This window comes from Chaetodon trifascialis, chromosome 24 (genome assembly GCF_039877785.1).
Source record: "Chaetodon trifascialis isolate fChaTrf1 chromosome 24, fChaTrf1.hap1, whole genome shotgun sequence".
NCBI lineage: Eukaryota > Metazoa > Chordata > Actinopteri > Chaetodontiformes > Chaetodontidae > Chaetodon > Chaetodon trifascialis.
Window position 1 is genome coordinate 11,326,493 of NC_092079.1, and position 20,893 is coordinate 11,347,385.

General features: G+C 47.2%; 3 protein-coding genes across 4 annotated transcripts; all 3 read left to right on the forward strand.

The window, feature by feature from the left end:
* The first annotated feature begins 1,091 nt into the window (after window positions 1–1,091).
* On the forward strand, window positions 1,092–9,827 carry abcb6a (ATP binding cassette subfamily B member 6 (LAN blood group) a). The gene is made up of 20 exons (XM_070957864.1): window positions 1,092–1,392; window positions 1,764–2,287; window positions 3,307–3,447; window positions 3,617–3,806; window positions 4,577–4,669; window positions 4,837–5,029; window positions 5,166–5,287; window positions 5,405–5,514; window positions 5,609–5,674; window positions 6,284–6,409; window positions 6,512–6,588; window positions 6,710–6,773; window positions 6,853–6,938; window positions 7,030–7,087; window positions 7,179–7,283; window positions 7,758–7,932; window positions 8,032–8,144; window positions 8,353–8,447; window positions 8,542–8,610; window positions 8,701–9,827. Exons 2-20 carry the CDS (start codon window positions 1,772–1,774, stop codon window positions 8,858–8,860), a joined length of 2,559 nt encoding a protein of 852 aa, XP_070813965.1. The 5' UTR covers window positions 1,092–1,392; window positions 1,764–1,771; the 3' UTR covers window positions 8,861–9,827.
* A 3,728-nt stretch (window positions 9,828–13,555) lies between these two features.
* cnppd1 (cyclin Pas1/PHO80 domain containing 1) lies at window positions 13,556–17,663 on the forward strand. The gene is made up of 8 exons (XM_070957649.1): window positions 13,556–13,741; window positions 14,283–14,385; window positions 14,539–14,620; window positions 14,728–14,848; window positions 15,001–15,129; window positions 15,213–15,274; window positions 15,482–15,599; window positions 15,711–17,663. The coding sequence occupies exons 1-8, from the start codon at window positions 13,679–13,681 to the stop codon at window positions 16,362–16,364; spliced, it is 1,332 nt and encodes a 443-aa protein (XP_070813750.1). The 5' UTR covers window positions 13,556–13,678; the 3' UTR covers window positions 16,365–17,663.
* Window positions 17,664–18,179: 516 nt separating this feature from the next.
* prkag3a (protein kinase, AMP-activated, gamma 3a non-catalytic subunit) lies at window positions 18,180–20,413 on the forward strand. 2 transcript variants are annotated; one of them, XM_070957650.1, is made up of 11 exons: window positions 18,180–18,461; window positions 18,613–18,713; window positions 18,805–18,886; window positions 18,966–19,024; window positions 19,109–19,169; window positions 19,260–19,314; window positions 19,442–19,568; window positions 19,665–19,830; window positions 19,912–19,949; window positions 20,058–20,204; window positions 20,297–20,413. In XM_070957650.1, exons 1-11 carry the CDS (start codon window positions 18,389–18,391, stop codon window positions 20,411–20,413), a joined length of 1,026 nt encoding a protein of 341 aa, XP_070813751.1. In that variant the 5' UTR covers window positions 18,180–18,388. The 2 variants fall into 2 exon arrangements, with proteins under 2 accessions (XP_070813751.1, XP_070813752.1); XM_070957651.1 differs by having other exon boundaries at window positions 19,109–19,154.
* The last annotated feature ends 480 nt before the right edge of the window (window positions 20,414–20,893 follow it).

Sequence of the window (20,893 nt, forward strand, 5' to 3'; positions counted from 1 at the left end):
CCCTTTTTTTCTTCTTTCACACGCAGGTACACATACACGTTTTCTGAAGAGTCTTTTATTCATCCTCATAGGAAAGACAGATGCGACAGCTGGCTTTTGAGTCACTTCCCGTCTTTGTACTAAACCCTGAATTTACAGTTTGATGGGAAAGCTCTTAACTTAAATCCCCTCATCACTGAAAGACGATGTTCTTTTTATGTTAATGTGACTTGAAAATTACTCTTTTCAGTGGAAGAGGCACACTTGGGTTATGTTGCTGCAGTCATTATTCACTCATTCACTTGCCTTGATATTGCAGTAAAATTGCAAACCACCAGCAATTAATAATATGCTTTTTATATTACGTTTTCATTATGCTCCATCTTGTGTTTAAGGTCATGGGCCTTTTATTTATTCTTGTTCATACACGAGTCCGTTGACCACAGCGGGTTCTCTAATTATACCTTAGTATTTAGTGCCATCTGCTGGTCGTTTTGTAACATTGCAAGCTCTCGTTTCGTCAGAGAAACGAAACGCAATCAGTCGTATAAAATACAAAGCAAATCTCTAATTGTATGAAATTACGGTGAGCTGATATAAGGCTCTTTTATTTGAAAATAGCTTCTGATCTTTGGCTCATTTCAAACCTCCTCTTTCCGTTTTTCCTTATGGATCTGTAGTAGTTTTTGTTTAACTCTGTCTGTATTACACCACAAATTGTTCCTGAAAATAACAGTTATCAGAGAGAAAATATTGCAGAAGTATCTTTCGACCAAGGATAGTGTGTTTTATCCTCGTTAAAGATCTTCTTGGTCAGCCTTTCAAAAGCAAGATATTTATAAGAAGTGGCGAACCAAACTGAACTATGTGTTTGCGCGGCTGTTCAAGGTCTTTTCTAAAATGTATAATCTGTGTTTTTCCATTTTGTTCTGTAAAACATTTCCACAGCATCCTTTTTTGCTGCACCATATCATTACATTTCCTTACACAGATCATAACAATTACTGTAAGTCTAATTGAGTCCATGTTGCGGCCCTCCTGTTTCCACGAGTCATGTCCGCTTGGAGCCGCCGGGGGGCGCTGGCGTTCAGGCCATGCAGTCGAGCGCTGTTGTGTAAAACGTCGATTGCCGAGTCATGGATAGCTGTTGCTTAACATGCGCGCAGCAAGGACAACAACCTCAGAGGCATGAGTGGCAGCAATGACAGACGCCTCGCCATGTAGCACAGAGTCTTACCAGTCACGTTTCAGACTGTTTTTTATGTCGAAAGTGTGTATAACCGGCTAACTAGCTTGCGGCTAATTGTGTCGGTGGTCTTGCTAGCTTGTGTTGATAGCGTCTGTTCGTGATAGGCGGAGTGTCTGCGGTGTGGAGCTACCTGCGAAGTTGACAGCTGCTGCCAGTCAAATAAGGTAAAATTACAAATGACATAAGGTGTTACTTCATGTTTAGAGCCTCTGAAATACACGGAGACTGTTGAATTTTACTACGTGAATGATGTTGGAGTGGCTATACTAACAGCTCAGCTTCGTTTATCATTCGTATGAAGTAAGCCAAACATTTTGGTAATGTGTGGCAAATGGGTGTGTGCTGTCAAAGCCAAAGCAGGTGCATGGCGAACCAGAGCTAAAGATGTCACTGAAGTTCACAGCCTAATATAGCAGAGCCAAGCAGCGAGCCAAGTCTGTGCAGAGAGCCTGAAAGAGAGGTGTGTTTGGAGGCTATGTTTCCGTCATCTTGTTGGGGTGTATTGTCATTTAATCCTGCGCTTTTCCCTCCCCAGCTGCAGCCATGGTGTTTATACAGAGCTTCTGTGAAGCCAACTCCTCCATCTCCCAGACGTGGGTGGATGAAGGCATCTCCCCCTGCTTCTACTTCACACTGGTCCCCGCCGTCCTGCTCACCATCTCCTTCTTCCTCGGCACCATCCACTGCATATTCTACCGGAAATATGGCACAGCGATGGAACCCAAGTTCATCCCACGCTCCCGCCTCTACGGTTTCCAGCAGGCCATCTCCGTCCTTCTCCTGGTCCAGTATCTGAGTGGGATGGTGTGGCTGGCTGCCAGTGGAGGAGAGCTCCCGGGATATGTGGTGCTGTACGGCTGCTTCTCCGCGATGGGCTGGGCCTGGGCTATAGCCCTGCTCAGGGTGGAGAGACGTCGGGTGCTGGTGATGGACCGGACGAGGGGCCACAGCGCGGCCCTGCTGCTGTTCTGGGCTGTGGCTTTCTCAGCTGAGAACTTGGCCTTCATCTCCTGGTACAGTCCTCACTGGTGGTGGGGCCTGGAGGACATTCGACAGCAGGTGAGGAAAGATTGATCTCACATGAGATCCATTTTTTTCCCACCAGAAAGACTCAACAGAAAGAAAGACTCTTGCCATCTGCAGCAACTTAACTTCCCTGGCATGGGATCGGTAAAGTTTTATCTTATCTTATTTTCCGGCTGGGTTTGGTAGATATTATCAGCGTGCCCATTGCCAGCTCGCAGCTTATGTTTTTGCAGTTTATCTGCATTCCTGTCTCTTCAGGATTAACCTCAGTTCACTTTATTTTTCTGAAGTTGATCCAGTAATGTGCTGATAATGCTATGTCCTTGTTCTGCACGAGGATCTGCATGTTTTCACTCTCGTGTAAGTCAGTGTTTTCTGTTGATATTTGTTTCAACAGTGGGCCAAAGGTCAGTTGTTTATTAAAACGGGGTGTGTCTTATGAGTCACTCCACTCAAAGACATGCAAGTACAACAAACTACCCACGTCGCCATTAACAATGGCCCTGCCATGCAAAGCAGAAATGAACACTCACAGCATTAGTCAGCAAGACTAGGGCCTCTTTTTTTTTTTTTTGCTGAGTCATTGCCCAGTCTGGCTGCCAGATACCTAAAGCTACTCTTTTAACCAATCAAACGAGGCAGCTTCTTGCCCCTCCCACTCATTTGCAGTACTTTCAGTTTTGTGGTTATTTAGTTGTAAGCATGACTTGAAGTTTTTGTCTTTCTTTTCATTTAAGATCATGCAAATACTCTGAGCAAATACAGTATTGCTCAACGAACTGTTTGTCATGTATTTTAGTTAATTTGATACCTCACTTCCACTCGTCTTTAACAGGAGCCTCGAGTCAATATTGTAGAATTTCAAACAGTAACTTGTGAAGCTTGGTCATTGTATAATAAATGACAGGTCTAATGCAGCCATGAGCTTAGTCATTATCTCAAACACAGCTGTGTTATCAGCATCACCTTAACATCTCTCCACTATCACATGCTGAGTAACTGCGATGTGGTATCCATATTGATCTGCTTTGAATTGCTTATGAACCCCTCAGGTGCAGTTTGCGCTGTGGCTGATGCGCTACATTGGCACCGGGCTGCTCTTCTTCATCGGTCTCAAAGCTCCAGGGCTGCCACGGAGACCATACATGCTACTGATAAACGAAGATGAGCGTGACGTGGAGAACACCGGGCAGGTAGTGACCCATAAAAAAGTGCTTGCTGAAGCAACGTCAAGTTCAGTAAACTAAAACATGTGACACTCTTATTTTGCAACAGCATATCGTATAATCTCAGACATGGCCTTTATTACACAGCATAGCACACAGTGCTGTGTCAGGTATTTAACATATTTCCCCATCTCAGAGCCTTTTGGGCAGACCACAAGAGAACGGGTCCACCTGGCAGGGTTTCAGGACCAAAGTCCGCCTGCTCGTCCCCTACATGTGGCCCCAAGGCAGCATCTTCCTCCAGCTCCTGGTCGCCTTCTGTCTTGGGCTGCTTGGACTCGAGAGAGTTATTAACGTCTTTGTGCCCGTTTACTACAAGAATATTGGTGAGTGGCATGTTTTTACTGAAGCCTTCAGACTCAAATCTTCATTTGTTTCAGAATTAAACAGCCTGTTTCTCCAGCTAAGGTGCCGCAACAAGCTAATCGTGGAGATTACTTGTTCAGGTTGAGCCACAGGTTGAATCAGGCCTCAAGGGCCTGATTAAAACACTGATGTTGAGTGTGGCTTCAAGACAGGCTCATAAAGTTAAATACATACTACAGCACAGGTCCATATCCAGATAACAACAGGCTACGAATCACAATATAGTACATTTTCTATAAAGTCAGTGAAGATGTAGTTTATATAGAATGACCACATGAAAAGGCCTGTTGCTTACTACATTTTTAATGATGTGCTCGACAAATAAAAAGGTATTGTTCACCCATTTGAATAGTTTCCTCCTTTTGTTTTACAGCAGCAAATTAAGGCTCATTATATAAATAAATAAAGTATAACGAGTGAATCTTTTGTCATTTTGTCTCAACTGGTTGGAATAAACCGGTTCTGTGTCACGTTCGCTCTCCTCCATGTTTGATTGTGTTGCCTTCATGCAAATTTTCCTCCTGCATGTTTGCCGTGTGTAAGAGGGCAAAGCGTCATCCAGAAGACTAAAAATATCGTCGTAAAGAGTGATCTGTGGACAGCGGAGTGAAAAAGAAGCCCTTGGTGTCAGATCAGACAGCACCTTGTGAATTTTATGTGTCTCCTTCATCGTCTTGTTCATCTGCCGTGTCTTCAATCCATTTTTCTTCTGTCTTTGTCCCTGTCTCAGTGAATGAGCTGACTGATGGCAGCAGCTGGCGCACTCTGGCGACTACAGTGTGTATTTATGTCCTGCTCAAGCTAATGCAGGGCGGCGGGGCAGGTAGGAGCAGCTCACTCGTGTTCTGGATCCATCATGTTGAGAGCGAGAAATACACACAAATACTTTATAAGTGATGCTGCACGTTTATTTTCTGTCTCAAATCACACGATGGAAGGGTTAAAACTCATCTGTCACCTTCATCATCATCATCATCATCTCCTCCCCAGGCGCCTCAGGGTTCGTCAGCAACATGCGCACTTTCCTGTGGATCCGGGTGCAGCAGTACACCAACCGCGTGGTTCAGGTGCGCCTCTTTTCCCACTTGCACTCCCTCTCCCTGCGCTGGCACCTGGGCCGCAAAACCGGCGACGTGCTGAGAAGCATCGACCGCGGCACCTCCTCCATTAACAGCCTGCTCAGGTAAGACGGCACCGGATGGGACGGAGGCTAACGAACTGTTTCGCTGCACGATAAGTGAAATCTGATAATATTAATGAACACATGCTAATTGCAATAGATTACCTCCATAAAAACTTCACTAACTTTCTTCCCACAGCTACATCGTGTTCAGCATCCTCCCAACCATCGCTGATATTATCATCTCCATCGTCTTCTTCATCACTAACTTCAACGCCTGGTTCGGCCTTATCATCTTCGTCTGCATGACCCTGTACCTCAGTAAGTCCAACATTCAATTGAACTGATGATATTAAGCTCTGTGATTCGCTCGGTTGAATGTAACCCCAGGCATTCAAATGCCCCCTGACAGATTTCTTATTGCCTGATGTCTTCCAGCTCTGACCATCATCCTCACCGAATGGAGAACCAAGTACAGACGAGACATGAATCTGCAGGACAACAACGCCAAGTCCAAAGCCGTGGACTCTTTGTTGAACTTCGAGACGGTACGTCAAACTTTTTGTCGTCCATCTGCCTTTTTGGTTCACGACGAGGTTTGAGTTGTTCACATTTTTTTCTGCTTATTGTTTTATTGAATAGGTAAAATACTACAATGCAGAGAGCTACGAGGTGAGCCGATTTGAGGGTGCCATCTTACAATATCAGGTGAGTCAGAGGTACTGGTCTGCACGCAGCCGAGTTATATTACTGTAACATGACGCTAATGTTTTTGTGACAGCTGGTAAAACAGCAGAGCATTACTTAGCGGTAGCATCTGTCAATAGGTTATAATTATTGTTTAGTGGCCGGGTATTAAAAGCTGTTTAAGGAAGCTATTTAACATGCCGAGCCTCGCGGTGTCCACAACATCCTCTGCTGGTTTTATTTAGCAGAAAGCTGAACACAGTGCCATGAGGAGAGTGTGTTGGTGCGCTCACTTTGACAGAAGTCAAAACAGAGCTGGAGGAAAGCTCCAGCTTCAGCAGCAGATGGCCAAACCCTCCAGGAATTATGAACATTTATGGCAGGTTGAGTTTCAAAACGTCGATAAGAAAAAGATGAATACAGCACAGCCGCTGCCAGGAAGAACACACTTATGGATTCTTCGATAGTCAGTATAGAAGATTACATCTGCATTTACACAAGGAGCTGAAGGGGGCGAGCGGCCTGTTGTTTCCTGTCTGTCACTGTTACAAAGGAATACATCAGTGATTAAAATATTTAACCAGCCCGCACAGACATGCATCTTATGCTTCTTTTGTCCTGTGTTTTTAGGAGTCGGAGTGGAAGACCCAGGCGTCCCTGGCCCTCCTCAACCAAACGCAGAACCTCGTCATCGGGTCGGGCCTGCTGGCCGGCTCCCTGCTCTGTGCCTACTTTGTGACTGAGGGAAGGTTTCGGGTACGGATCACATCGACTGCCTGTGTGAAATGAGCTAAAATGTATATTTTACTGATCATAATGGGAAGAATAACAATGCTAGCTTGAATCCTCTTATCCCAGGTTGGAGATTTTGTTCTTTTTGGCACCTACATCATCCAGCTTTACACCCCCCTCAACTGGTTTGGAACCTACTACAGGTAAGAAGAGGCAGCTTAAAACACTCAGCAGAGATCCGTCTGCCTTTAAGGTTCTTGCCTGCGGTTTAATAAAACATCGTTTTTGTCATTAACTCTTGGCTCTGTTTGATTTTTACTGCAGAATGATCCAGAATTCTTTCATTGACATGGAGAGCATGTTCAAACTTTTTGAAGAAGACCAAGAGGTACTTTTGAAACTGGACCACGTCTGTCTTTGACGCTCTTTGACGCTGTATTAAGATCTGCATTTGTTCTCTCGTGCAGGTGACAGATGACGTAAACGCTGGGAATTTACACTTCAAAGAGGGAAAAGTGGAGTTCGAGAACGTTTACTTCAGCTACGTAAATGGGTTGGTTCACGCTGGATTTGATCACCTGACTTGAACTAAAATTGCATCGAAGTTGTCGACTGACATGAGCGACTTTCTTGCTGTTTTACAGGAAGGAGATTCTGAAGGACGTTTCCTTCACTGTACATTCAGGACAGACTGTTGCTCTGGTGCGTCTAAGGAACGACTTCTACTCATAGAGTTAACCTGCCTGAGATCCGTTTGGACTGCACAGTGATAGTTTACTCTTATTCTCCTCAGGTGGGACCATCGGGCTCTGGGAAAAGCACCATCGTTCGACTCATCTTCCGTTTCTACGACGTTCAGGGAGGCTGCGTGAGCATTGATGGCCAGGACATATCAAAAGTAAATGTTTGCTGCATAAGGTTCAAAGGTCAAGGCAAAAAGATAACATTAAAGCGAAAACGTGCTAAATACTGCCTTTGTGACGCTTATGAGGTTTGTAATTCAGCTCTGTGGTAGTTCAACACTATGGCCACAACGATTACAGTAGAGTTCAAACATTGCCTTCCTGATCCATCACTTCAATTACAACAATTATAAGCTTTACAATAAAAGCAAATATCAGTGACACTGAATGATAGCTTAATATCGACCCCACAGAGCTAATTAGGATGTTCTCCTGAATGCGTTTGAAGGCACTGTATGTGCAAATGAAGTCATCTCACGGCTGTAAGCATACGTTAGCACCTTGTTATGTTGCTCAAGAGTAATGAAAGCACAATTACAGTGTCTTCAATATGCAGCTGTGTGTGTGTTTCCAGTGTTGTGTGTGTTGGGCTCTGGACTAATTGCTGTGCCTTGGTTGTCCTTCCTCAGGTGAAGCAGACATCTCTGCGAGCTCATATCGGCGTGGTTCCCCAGGACACTGTGCTGTTCAACGACACCATTCGGAATAACATTCGCTACGGTCGCATCTCTGCGAGTGACCAGGAGGTGGAGGAGGCCGCCATAGCTGCTGATATCCACGATAAGATCATGACATTCCCCGAAGGTGACCTATTGATTAATCCTCCTGTGTAGTTGTCAGAGTCAGCAGTGCTGATTGTTTGTTGAGCTCCTATATTGCACAAACTTTATTTTTCTCTGGCAGGTTATGAAACTGAGGTGGGTGAAAGAGGTCTGAAGCTGAGCGGGGGGGAGAAGCAAAGGGTGGCCATCGCCAGAACTATCCTCAAAGCACCTCAGATCATCCTGCTGGATGAGGTGAGATTACAAGAAGGAGCGAAGATACTGTCATGTCATTTCAACATCAGATCTGGGAAAACCCACATTATTGTGGCACATTGCTAAGCACGAGCTTTCACTTAAACGAACAGGCTTTGAGACACGTGTTGCCAAACTTGTTTCACTGTTATTCCACTGTAAGTGATTGCTGTTCATTCCAGTTTCAACAAATACTGTTTCCCCGCAGGCCACATCTGCACTCGACACGCAGACAGAGCGCAACATCCAGGCCTCTTTGACCAAAGTCTGTGCCAATCGTACCACAGTTGTCGTAGCTCACAGGTAAGAGACGCAAGTTTTTTTCTATTTCCTTTGTTGCAGGAAATCCGGTGTTTTATCTCATGAGTTGTGTGAATCTCTCATTTTAATATAAAAGGTTATCCACCATAATCGGAGCAGACCAGATTCTGGTCATCAGTGACGGCCGGATTGCAGAGCGAGGACGGTAAGTGCGCCTTTTGACCTTTAATGACCACCATCCAGCCCATCTGCTTTTCCAATGAGCTCCAGTTGACTCACTTTCTCTCCTTCTAAGACATGACGAATTGCTGCTCAAGGGAGGCTTATACGCAGACATGTGGATGAAGCAACAGCAAGCCCAGGACTCAGATTCCTCGTCAGAGTCCGAATCCAAAGACCGCAAGTCTGAGAAACTGCAGCCGCCATCAACCTCCTCAGGTCACCACGGCCGCTGAATGTATTTTTCTACTTTGCTTTAAGAGACATTTGATTTATTTTCAGAAATTTCAAACTGAATGTGCGACGCTAAGTCAGGGAGAAAAGGCGAGGTGCTGACAGAAGGAGGCGCAGACACTCCGGTGGTGTTTAAATGTGTTAGACGACATTCATTTTTCTACGCCAGAGTATTGGTTGTGACCATGCCCGAGGTTTCTGTGTTAGTTTTTTAATTGTCAAACCACAATGACGTCAATTCATTTTAGCACTTGAACTTGTGAGGATATTCTGCTTTAGAGGGACTCCTGCCACCTTTTTTTCATGTTGTTGGTCTTTATTTTCCATATCAAACACTGGCTTTTGTCAGTTTATGCTGTCTGAGCTACTATAATCAAAAAAGGCATTTTCTTTTCACAGTGAAACTTTATAAGATATTTAGAAATAAGAGTAAAAAACACTCAACACAAGCCTCAAGGCTGCTTCTTGTTGGATTGATGGGTTAATGATTCTGTTGCCCACTAAGTAATGTCATATGAATGACAGTGGGAGGATTTTATTCATTTTATTAAGTTTTTTTCTAGTCGATTTCTGAGCTCTGCTATAATTTAAAATGATCTTTTTATAATAAATGTGTAAGCCTGTGTATATCTTGGATCTCTTGGGTAAAGCGGGATGATCCGTCTCATCTGTTCACTCTGATTGTCAGAAAGTAATGAATACAAAAGTTTATGGAAAGTTGGCCAGTCGTGAATTTTTAAAACATATTCCAGACTGGCTGATGTTTGCTTTTGGTGCGTTAGAAGTCAAAATATTTGCATGAAAAAGATATACCATCAATATATAAGCACTCAAATACACAATTTCTGAATAAGAATATGCCTGTCATTTGGATGTCTGACATCTTCCTCATAAAGGTATTGTTCATGGTTAGTATATTCTATAAATATTCTCCTTTGTCTTGTATATAGGAAAAATAAAAATTGTTTACTCCTCCTTGAACTGCCACCTTATCGTGGTGGAGGAGTTTGAGTACCCGAATGATCCTAGAGGCTATGTTGTCCGGGGCTTAATGCCCCTGGTAGGGTCTCCCAAGGCAAACAGGTTCTAGGTGACGGGTCAGACTAAGAGCAGTTCAAGAAGCCCCTTATGAAAGAAATTAAAGCAAGGAAGCGTACGTCGCCCGGATTGGCGTCACCGGGGCCCCGCCCTGGAGCCAGGCCTGGGGTTGGGGCTCGCAGGCGAGCGCCTGGTGGCCGGGTCTTTACCCACGGGACCCGGCCGGGCACAGCCCGAAGGAGCGACGTGGGCCCGCCTTCCCGTAGGCCCACCACCCGCAGGAAGGATCAGAAGGGGCCGGTGCTATGTGGAATGGGTGGCAGTCGTGGGCGGGGGCCCCGACGACCCAAATCCTGGACAACGACTCTGGCTATGGGGACATGGAATGTCACCTCACTGTGGGGGAAAGAGCCTGAGCTAGTGCGGGAGGTTGAGCGGTACCGGCTAGAGATAGTCGGGCTCACCTCCACGCACAGTCTGGGCTCGGGAACCCAACTCCTTGAGAGAGGCTGGACTCTCTTCTACTCTGGAGTTGCCCGCGGTGAGAGGCGGCGAGCTGGTGTGGGCTTGCTTATAGCCCCCCAGCTCAGCCGCCATGTGTTGGAGTTCTCCCCGCTGAGCGAGAGGGTCGCTTCCCTGCGCCTTCGGGTTGGGGATAGGTCTCTCACTATTGTTTCGGCCTACGGGCCGAACAGTAGCGTAGAGTACCCGGCCTTCTTGGAGTCCCTGGGAGGGGTACTGGAAAGTGCTCCAACCGGGGACTCCATTGTTCTGCTGGGAGACTTCAATGCTCACGTGGGCAGCGACAGTGACACCTGGAGGGGAGTGATTGGGAGGAACGGCCTCCCCGATCTGAACCCGAGTGGTGTTCTGTTATTGGATTTCTGTGCTAGTCACAGTTTGTCCATAACGAACACCATGTTCGAGCATAAGGGTGTCCATCAGTGCACGTGGCACCAGGACACCCTAGGCCGGAGGTCAATGATCGACTTTGTAGTCGTATCATCTGACCTTCGGCGGTATGTCTTGGACACTCGGGTAAAGAGAGGGGCTGAGCTGTCAACTGATCACCACCTGGTGGTGAGTTGGATTCGCTGGCAGGGGAAGAAGCGGGACAGACTTGGCAGACCCAAACGTACCGTGAGGGTCTGTTGGGAACGTCTGGCGGAACCCGCTGTCAGGGAAGTTTTCAACTCCCACCTCCGGGAGAGCTTCAACCAGATCCCGAGGGAGGTTGGAGACATTGAGTCCGAATGGACCATGTTCTCCACTTCCATTGTTGATGCAGCCGTCCATAGCTGTGGCCGTAAAGTCGGCGGTGCCTGTCGTGGCGGCAACCCCCGAACCCGGTGGTGGACACCGGAAGTAAGGGATGCCGTCAAGCTGAAGAAGGAGTCCTATCGGGCCTGGTTGGCTCATAGGACTCCTGAGGCAGCTGATGGGTACCGGCAGACCAAGCGTGCGGCAGCTCGGGCGGTTGTAGAAGCAAAAACTCGGGTCTGGGAGGAGTTCGGGGAGGCCATGGAGGAGGACTACCGGTTGGCCTCGAGGAAATTCTGGCAAACCGTTCGGCGCCTCAGGAGGGGGAAGCAGCTTTCTGTCAACACTGTTTACAGTGGAGGTGGGGAGCTGTTGACCTCGACTGGGGATATTGTCGGGCGGTGGAAGGAATACTTCGAGGATCTCCTCAATCCCTCTGTCATGTCTTCCGTAGAGGAAGCAGAGACTGGGGACTTGGAGGTCGATTCATTCATCACCGGGGCTGAAGTCACTGAGGCAGTTCGCAAGCTCCTCGGTGGCAAAGCGCCGGGGGTGGATGAGATCCGCCCTGAGTACCTCAAGTCTCTGGATGTTGTAGGACTGTCTTGGTTGACACGCCTCTGCAGCATCGCGTGGCAGACGGGGACAGTGCCTCTGGACTGGCAGACTGGGGTGGTGGTCCCTCTTTTTAAAAAGGGGGACCGGAGGGTGTGTTCCAACTATCGGGGGATCACACTCCTCAGCCTCCCTGGTAAAGTCTATTCCAGGGTACTGGAGAGGAGAATCCGGCCGATAGTCGAACCCCGGATTCAAGAGGAACAATGCGGTTTTCGTCCTGGCCGTGGAACACTGGACCAGCTCTATACCCTCCACAGGGTGCTTGAGGGTTCATGGGAGTTTGCCCAAACAGTCCACATGTGCTTCGTGGACTTGGAGAAGGCATTCGACCGTGTCCCTCGCGTCATTCTGTGGGAGGTGCTCCAGGAGTATGGGGTTGGAGGCCCTCTGTTGAGGGCTGTACAGTCCCTGTACAACCGGAGCAGGAGCTTGGTCCGCATTGCCGGCAGTAAGTCGGACCTGTTCCCAGTGCATGTTGGACTCCGGCAGGGCTGCCCTATGTCACCGGTTCTGTTCATCATTTTTATGGACAGGATTTCTAGGCGCAGCCAGGGGCCGGAGGGGGTTCGGTTCGGGGGCCGGCAGATTTCGTCTCTGCTTTTCGCGGATGATGTTGTCTTGTTGGCTTCCTCGAGCCAGGACCTTCAGCATGCGCTGGGGCGGTTCGCAGCCGAGTGTGAAGCAGCTGGGATGAGAGTTAGCACCTCCAAGTCCGAGGCCATGGTTCTCGACCGGAAAAAGGTGGCTTGCTCCCTTCAGGTTGGAGGAGAGTTCCTGCCTCAAGTGGAGGAGTTTAAGTATCTTGGGATCCTGTTCACGAGTGAGGGAAGGATGGAACGTGAGATTGACAGGCGGATCGGTGCAGCGGCTGCAGTAATGCGGTCGCTGTATCGGTCTGTCGTGGTAAAGAAGGAGCTGAGCCGAAAGGCGAAGCTCTCGATTTACCGGTCAATCTACGTTCCTACCCTCACCTATGGTCATGAACTTTGGGTCATGACCGAAAGAACGAGGTCCCGGATACAAGCGGCTGAAATGAGTTTCCTCCGCAGGGTGGCGGAGCGCTCCCTTAGAGATAGGGTGAGGAGCTCTGTCACCCGGGAGGAGCTCAGAGTAGAGTCGCTGCTCCTCCGCATCGAGAGGAGTCAGCTGAGGTGGCTCGGGCATCTCTATCGGATGCCCCCTGGACGCCTCCCTAGGGAGGTGTTCCAGGCATGTCCCACCGGGAGGAGGCCCCGGGGAAGACCCAGGACACGCTGGGGTGACTACGTCACTCGGCTGGCCTGGGAACGCCTCGGGATCCCCCCGGAAGAGTTGGAGGAAGTGTCCGGGGAGAGGGAAGTCTGGGCGTCCCTGCTCAGACTGCTCCCCCCGCAACCCGGCCCCGGATAAGCGGAAGATAATGGATGGATGGATGGAAAAATTGTTTATTTATTTTTTTTGCATGTGCTCCAGTTTGGAAAATCAAAACCAGTTCCCATCCCAGTCCAGTTTTGATAAAATCACGTTCCGAGAGCTACCACCACACCTTTCTTGCATTTTTATTGGATGACATTTTGCCATAATTAAGAATGTGACTGCTGACATTAATCGTCATTGTAACACAGGGTCGGCATCAGATGCATTTTTCAAGTGCAAGCATTTAAACCTGCAGAAACATCATCAGTAAGTTAAAAATGGATGCATCCTTCGGCCAATAGGAGGTTACAACTGTTGTGTAACTGTTCTTCGGCGCGCCCCCTCCCATATCTGTCTGTCTGGAGAGGCGAACAGCTGGAGGCCTCAGACGTCACTGGCTGTCCCCGGTCAGGGCGTGTTGTTAGCGGAGCTCCACTAGCGCGGCGGGCGCCCAGGCCAAGCAGTCTCTTTTCGATAGTCGCTTGACTAATGTGTAATCTACAGTAGCTATGGATTTCGACGCTTTATTTAACGAGAAGACATTTCAGTTTTCGGACTTCCAGGAGTTCACGGTAGGTTTTAGAGCTGACAGCACGTGAGGTCAACAAACTACGCAAGCTAGCGGTAGCCACGTTAGCTAGGTTAGCTGACGTCCATGTCATCTAGTTAAATTAACGTTGTATCCCTTGTCCGATCATGCTGTCTGAGGACATTACCTAGTAACCACATAGCTAGGTTACATTGATCCATGTTACTAACTCAAGCAAAACAATGTGTCGTTAAATAATTGAAATGAAAAACAACACTAGCTTAGCTAATAGCTTGCTAACGCTCGTAGCTTGTTAGCCCTTGTTAAGTTGCTGTTGTTGTGCGGCTACTTTCCGCACACCAGCTAACTTACGGTAGCGTTAGCTTAGCTAAGGTTATACAGTATGGTTTATATGGAATAGTTGTACATGCGTGGTAAAATTGGTGTTGAGCACACAGCATTGTTTAAAGTTAAAGGTTACAGGCTTTAGTTATCTTGCTTCCTGCTTTTCCGCCCAGCTAGCCTAGCTTACTTCCCTGAAACAGTTAACATCTGCAGCGCATTTAATGTTATTGTTTTTACAGTTTCTTCCTGGACACCAGAAGTTGACTGAACGAGTGAGGAAGAGACTGTATTATGGCCTGGACACAGACGTTTCTTTAGATGCCCTCTCTTGCCCTGTTACAGGTGAGCTTTTAAGCTAAGCTGGTCACCGACGCGCCTCCATGAGAAATACTGGATATGCAGATCTTGTTTCCTGATCTGCTGTAAGTCAGTGTCACATGTTAATAAGGTGCAGAGTTAGTTTATTCACCAACTTTTTTTACACTGTGATTGCAGATATCGCCGTCGAAATCTTCCAGAAGTCTGCTCCAAGCCCAATACGAAAGCTTCAGAAGAAGTATGCTGCTCACGTTTCCAGGTTTGTACTGTGTGTCATGCACAGTTGCATATACTGTACATTCTTAAAGGTACTAAACATTGCACTGCCTGTCATGTAATGTAAAACTAATCTATGTTTTCCTGCAGGGAGGCTTGCATCTCTCCGTGTGCCATGATGCTGGCTCTCGTTTATATAGAAAGGCTCCGGCACAGAAACCCTGAATACCTACAAAAGATCTCCTCCTCTGACCTCTTCCTGATCTCTATGGTATGTGTGTTAGGTTCAAAGGTCGTTCCAAATGTGTCACAGTGTTATTCGAACCTGTTTGTTGTCCTTTTCAGTGTGGAGTTTGGAGCCTACGCTTAGTGAGTCGAATGAAATCGCACCGACAAACGTGTCAATCTCTCCCTTTCAATTAGATGGTTGCCAGTAAGTACCTCTATGACGAAGGAGAGGAAGAAGAGGTTTTCAACGATGAGTGGGGAGCAGCTGGGAAGCTGGACGTTCAAACTGTCAATAACCTGGAGATGAACTTTCTGAACGCCATTGTAAGTGTGTGTGGGTGTGCATCTGCATGTGGTGCGAATGCGGTTCAAATTGAAGATTTCAACCAGCGTGTGATCTCTTCCAGGAGTGGAGCCTGTTCACAGAGCCAAATGACTTGTTTGACATACTCAGTCAACTGGAAACCAGGTTGGTGGTCAGCTCTTTAAAAACCACACTGCACTAAGATAGGCATTTATTTGACATGGAAGAGTCTTTTCACAAGTCAAACAGGTCTGTTTACATTCAGTGTGATTCAGTGTTGAAAGACGCAACAAGAATTTTTTATCAGCGCCGAAGTGGCTCGACCAGTTTGTGTGAAAAGAGTATTGGTGACGCTGGCTTCTGTGCTCCCAGCATTGCAGAGCGGCAGGGGATGAAACGTGGCTGGTTCACCTACACCGACCTCTGTGTGCTGCTGGAGCACTCAGCGTGGAGTCAAGCCCTCACAGCCATCTACCAGCACTTTACGAAGGTGAGAAGAGGACTTGAGTTGAATGAAGCTGGCAGGATATTTATAAATATTATTAATATTTCAGGCAGCCAGTAGCATTGATAATGAGATTTGAGCCCACTTTATTTTCAGGTGTCCTGTATGCTCGGCCTGGTCTACCTGACCAGTGTGGCTGGCCTTATTGCCACCAGCGCTGTGCTGCACCAGCTCAGTCTCTCCAGAAGCGGACAGACCCTGCTCCCACCTCCGCCTGTGATTAGCCCACCTCACCTTCAGACCTCCAACCTGAACCCAGAAGCTCCGTCTGCAACTCAGCGCCTCCCCTGTTGCGTCCTGGCCAACAAGAGCCTGAACCGCCACACCGGAGCTGCTGCAGTCGGACAGGACCACACACAGAGCCAGAGCCCCCCGCCGGCTTCCTCCAAGACGTCACTGTTGTGTCTCTGGGGTTCCCTCCTTGCCTCAATGGGTCACATACATCCTGAATCAAATTCTGAGATGGAAGCTCCTCAAACTTGGTCTCCCGCCTCTTTCTTCTGTCCTGGCTGTCTTGCGTCTCTCCCTCCTCTTCAGTGTGGGCTTAGAAACACCTCAGCAGTTTCCACCCAAGGCCCCCTTGGTAACCATCAGCGTCAGGCGCCGTGGTTGGCCTCCAGCCTCCTTGGAGGGGCGGAACCAAGTCTGAACTCTCACCTGGGGGTGTTTCCCCCTGTGCAGCTGGGACCCTGCCATCCAGAGTCTATGTTACCCGTTGACAAAGCCCAGGCTCTGCTCATGCCCGGCTAGAGACTGGCACACTCCCCTGCGGTCAGCCTGTAGGAATGGACTCTGGAAATGAAACCAGCATTGTTTTCATGACTCATCAACTTCTCCAAGTCATGTTTTTGTTTACTTTTCCAGATCTAGAATACAGGTGCAAAGGCAAGAGTAATTAGGCACATTTTGGACAAGTTATAGTTTGATGACAGCACAGGGTGGAATTTCACATAGTTCACGACTGCTGAATAAATTTGCCATAAGTAAAATGCCATAGTGTTCAGCCCACGCTCTGCACTTTGTTTTCCCTGCAGAGAGAAGCTCTTTGACATTTGAGGATACGTTGATATGTTTTTCTTGGCTGCAACCAAATTGTTTTGCTACCGATATTTACCATTATTTGAAAGTTCAGACCTGTGAGACGACGACGCAGGGCTTCTGTGATGAGCGCGTTTTGAACGATGACATCACAGCCGTGTGGGTGAAGCTGCTTGCTGCTTGGCAGGTTGATGAATGTGTGTGGAGGTTTCATAGCATATCTGAAAGTTGGGAGCGACCTGAGAGCTTACGGGGACTTTTTTATGATGTGGCTCCGAGAAGAAGGAACTAAACCAGTTTACTTTGTCTGCTACATTTTGGCTTTTCCATACTTGTGTTACCACATTTTTTCACTTGTGTTTAAGGAGCTTTATATCGAACATACACATCTAGCAAGCACTGATGTTGTGAAAGGAGCTGTTTCCTGTCCTTGTCAGCTTCAGAGAAAGGAAACCTTTTGAATGCAAACACCGTCTCCATACCTCAGTGTAAGTGTTATTAGTCACGCAAAAATCAAAACGGACTCTTCATGCCATTTTCTTTTTCTGGTCAAGAGTGTTTTAAAAAGCCACTTCTGTAACAACGTTACGCCTGTAAGTTCTCCAACAGGAAGAAGGTCTGTAAAAGGAGGATCCTGGGGTTTCATTCAGTTTCTGGTTGGTGTTTGAAGTGAACATTTTGAGTATAACATGAAACATGTCAAAGGCTAAAAGCAGTGTTTCTTCATTGATGCAGTCTGGAATTTGCACACCTGGCTCCGTTTTCATCGCTGCAGCTCATTTCACTCCGCTTTTACAGCATCGTCACGTGTCCTTTGAACAGCGGGGGAGGATGGAAAGAAGTGATTGATTTTTCTGTACACACTTACACACGGTCCCCAGGACAGTTACTTAGACAAATTGCTTTGAGCATCTGAATTTGATACACTTTGAAGCACGAAGTCCTTTAATTTTGTACATGGTGTAAAATGCAAATCTGTAGACGAGCTAATAAAGAATGCATTTCTTTGTGACATGTGTCACTTGTCATCTGTGTCAACAACACGGTGTGAAGCCTGGGAGCTGCCAAAAATACGTGTTATATGTTTGGACTCCCGCAAAGGCCGTTACTGTTTGCAGCCTTGGCATTTACTCCATATAGACCAAGAGTTTGCACCATTATAATATCTGACACAGCAGGTGAAATTACACCTGTATTTGCCCTGACAAATCAAATTAGATTGGTCATTAAGGATTAATTCTACGCCAAGTGTTCCACCTTGTTTATGCTACAGCTCCACAGCCGGTAAGTAGTGGCACATGGATGTGATCTGAGATGTCAAAACAACAACTGAGACTGAGAGCGTTCCTTTAAACAACGTGAATGAAGGTGACGACGGCTGTGTTTTAGAGACGGGAAGCAGAATTGGATGTCCGGCTTTGGCAGAATCTGGAGTGTCCCTCCCCCTGAGCCTGTGCCAGCTTCTTTTACGCCTCCCATGCACCCCTCCCCGTCACATACCGCTTGAGAGTTCCTAATATAGACCCAACTACTTTGTAGGAAAGGGTAACAAACCGAGCGGAGACACCAACAGTTTGAGTTTTCATGGACACAGCAGAGTTATGGAGCCGAAATCACAGGTGAAACGTTACTTGAGGATGAATATAAACAGGGGAAATTTGTTAATGGGGTTTAAAGTGTTACTGGAACCAAGGAAATGAACAGCCTTATGGATTTCCAAGTATTTTGACAATGTCATGAGGAGAATGTTTCGCTTTGCTGTGCTGCAGGTGTCATTCCCAGAAAAGAAGCAGGAACTATGGAAACAAGGTATGATTACAATAACTGGCACACACGTATGCTTCAATCTGTGTTTTTAAAGAACAGGACTGAGTGTGCACATGCAGGGACATGGACCTGTGTCTGTGTCAGGTCTCTGCTGAGGCAGTGTGATCAGCTGTCATAACATGATTCCTCACAGAGGCTGATGCCACAGTCTACATGAATTTCATGAAAAGCCACTGCTGCTATGACGCCATTCCAACCAGCTGTAAACTGGTCATATTTGATACCACGCTACAAGTAAGACAAGCTCATATATCCTGTATCTCATTTGGAAACCCACGGAGACTTGCTTGTAAATCCTCACTGTGTGAATTTATAACTCCCAAAGGTGAAGAAGGCCTTTTTTGCACTGGTGGCAAATGGCTTGAGGGCAGCGCCTTTATGGGACAGCAAGTTACAGAGATTTGTGGGTAAGACAAGGAAGCGATGGCATAGGCTCTGTGAAGTATGTGGCACTGAATTAGAATAATGGGAGCTTTTCTCTCACAGGTATGCTGACCATCACAGATTTCATCAACATCCTCCACTGCTACTACAAGTCCCCTATGGTGAGCATGAATACACTGCTTAAAGGCATTTAACATGTAGAGAATATTTATTTCATATATATGTTTTGACGTTTCCCTCTGAAGGTTCAAATGTACGAGCTGGAGAGCCACAAGATCGAGACATGGAGAGGTGACTCATTTCAATGTAAATAACCAGCACAGACAGAGGCTGTTATCTCTGCGCACACGTCTCTGTTAATTTCCATTAGAGCTCTCCTTCTCTTCTTCTGTCTAGACGTCTACTTGCAGTGCTCCAACCACTTCCTCATTACTATCTCTCCGGAGGCAAGGTGAGCGCGCACAACACCCTCAGATCTAATCTGTAATGCTATTTTAACTTTGTTTACATTCTGGTCATCGGCCTGTGCTGCCAGGCAGTGAAATCCCTCTGTTGTCTCTTCTGCTCTTTCCTCTTAGCCTCTTTGATGCCATCTATTCCTTACTTAAATACAAGATCCACAGGCTGCCCGTCATCGATCCAGAGTCTGGAAACGTCTTGCACATTCTGACCCACAAAAGAATCCTCAAGTTCCTCCATATATTTGTGAGCAAGCTTCAACTCGGCGTGTGGTTTCCTTTCATATGACCTGATGTCATGAAGAGAAGGACTGTGGCGTCAATGTTGTTCTGATGTTTTCAGGGGAAGAGGATTCCCAAGCCTGCGTTCACTGGGAAGCAGATCCAGGAGCTTGGGATTGGAACGTTCAGGAACATCGCCACTGTTCAGGAAACGGCAACGCTTTACGACGCCCTCTCCATTTTTGTGGAAAGGCGGGTGTCTGCACTACCTGTGGTGGACGAACAAGGTATGACATTACAGTGCTGTATTTATTGTATATGCAGAAGAAGGCGTCCTATCAAACAGCATCCAACGATTTCTTTCTCAGGCAAAGTGGTGTCACTCTACTCAAGATTTGATGTGATTGTAAGTACATGGTTTTGTTCAAGAAATCTCAAGGCTCTGTGTGTACACTGTACAACACCCTGCAGTTTATCACCCATGCATATCATCGCGCTCTTTGCTCCATGGCAGAATCTAGCTGCTCAGAAGTCTTACAACAATCTGGACATGACCATGCGAGAGGCCGTTAGCAGGCGCCCGTGCTTTATTGAGGGAGTGATCAAGTGCTATTCTGATGAAACCTTGGACACCATCATAGACCGTATTGTCAAAGCTGAGGTAGATATTTTCAAACTTTTCTCATCCAACCATACGATCATCAGAGGAGCACAGTGGGACATTCTTTCCTTACGTCTCCCTGCTTATCACAGGTCCATCGGCTGGTCCTGGTGGACAGGGCAGACGTGGTGAAGGGCATCATCTCTCTGTCTGACCTGCTGCAGGCCATGGTCTTAACCCCTGCAGGTATTGATGCCCTTTTGTCCTAGTACCAGGGGACAGGGGGTCCCCCTCCCTGCTTTACCACCTGTGTAGGCTTGATTCCTGGCCGTGTATCCAGCCAGGTAGGCCCTGGAGCCTCTTTCCCACCCCAAACAACCCCACCCGACCCTGTTGTCTGCACCCAGAGGCCCTAACCCCACCTGACATCATTTCATGTGTGTGCAGTTAAAAACCAGCTGCTGTCACATTCGCTCTGCTGTTAAGTGCAAATGACAACATCTTGCATGCAAATACGCTCACGAGTGTGCTGCTTGGCTGATGCTTTGCAAGCAAGGATCATCTAGGACTTTTGAGGATACCCATGATAGATGCATAGCAGCTTTTGCTTATGTCTTTCAGAAATCAACTTGGACGTGAAGTGAGAGATCACAGTAGGAGGCAGAATTTCCTGGCTGTGCTGCTGTTTACATTACGATGTCTCCTGTGATCCATGTGCTGGGAGCTGGCCTTGACACTGTACTGAATCT

What these genes read in the sequence shown, in the direction of transcription:
- abcb6a (XM_070957864.1), top strand. Translation starts at nt 1,772, where the DNA reads ATGGTGTTTATACAGAGCTTCTGTGAAGCCAACTCCTCCATCTCCCAG. An exon ending in TCCATTAACAGCCTGCTCAG is followed by an intron (nt 5,030 to 5,165) that starts GTAAGACGGCAC and finishes TTCTTCCCACAG; the next exon opens with CTACATCGTGTTCAGCATCC. An exon ending in ATGGCCAGGACATATCAAAA is followed by an intron (nt 7,284 to 7,757) that starts GTAAATGTTTGC and finishes GTCCTTCCTCAG; the next exon opens with GTGAAGCAGACATCTCTGCG.
- cnppd1 (XM_070957649.1), top strand. Translation starts at nt 13,679, where the DNA reads ATGGATTTCGACGCTTTATTTAACGAGAAGACATTTCAGTTTTCGGAC. An exon ending in CCTCTCTTGCCCTGTTACAG is followed by an intron (nt 14,386 to 14,538) that starts GTGAGCTTTTAA and finishes CTGTGATTGCAG; the next exon opens with ATATCGCCGTCGAAATCTTC. An exon ending in ACCTCTTCCTGATCTCTATG is followed by an intron (nt 14,849 to 15,000) that starts GTATGTGTGTTA and finishes CCTTTCAATTAG; the next exon opens with ATGGTTGCCAGTAAGTACCT.
- prkag3a (XM_070957650.1), top strand. Translation starts at nt 18,389, where the DNA reads ATGAGGAGAATGTTTCGCTTTGCTGTGCTGCAGGTGTCATTCCCAGAA. An exon ending in ACTCAAGATTTGATGTGATT is followed by an intron (nt 19,950 to 20,057) that starts GTAAGTACATGG and finishes GCTCCATGGCAG; the next exon opens with AATCTAGCTGCTCAGAAGTC. An exon ending in ACCGTATTGTCAAAGCTGAG is followed by an intron (nt 20,205 to 20,296) that starts GTAGATATTTTC and finishes TGCTTATCACAG; the next exon opens with GTCCATCGGCTGGTCCTGGT.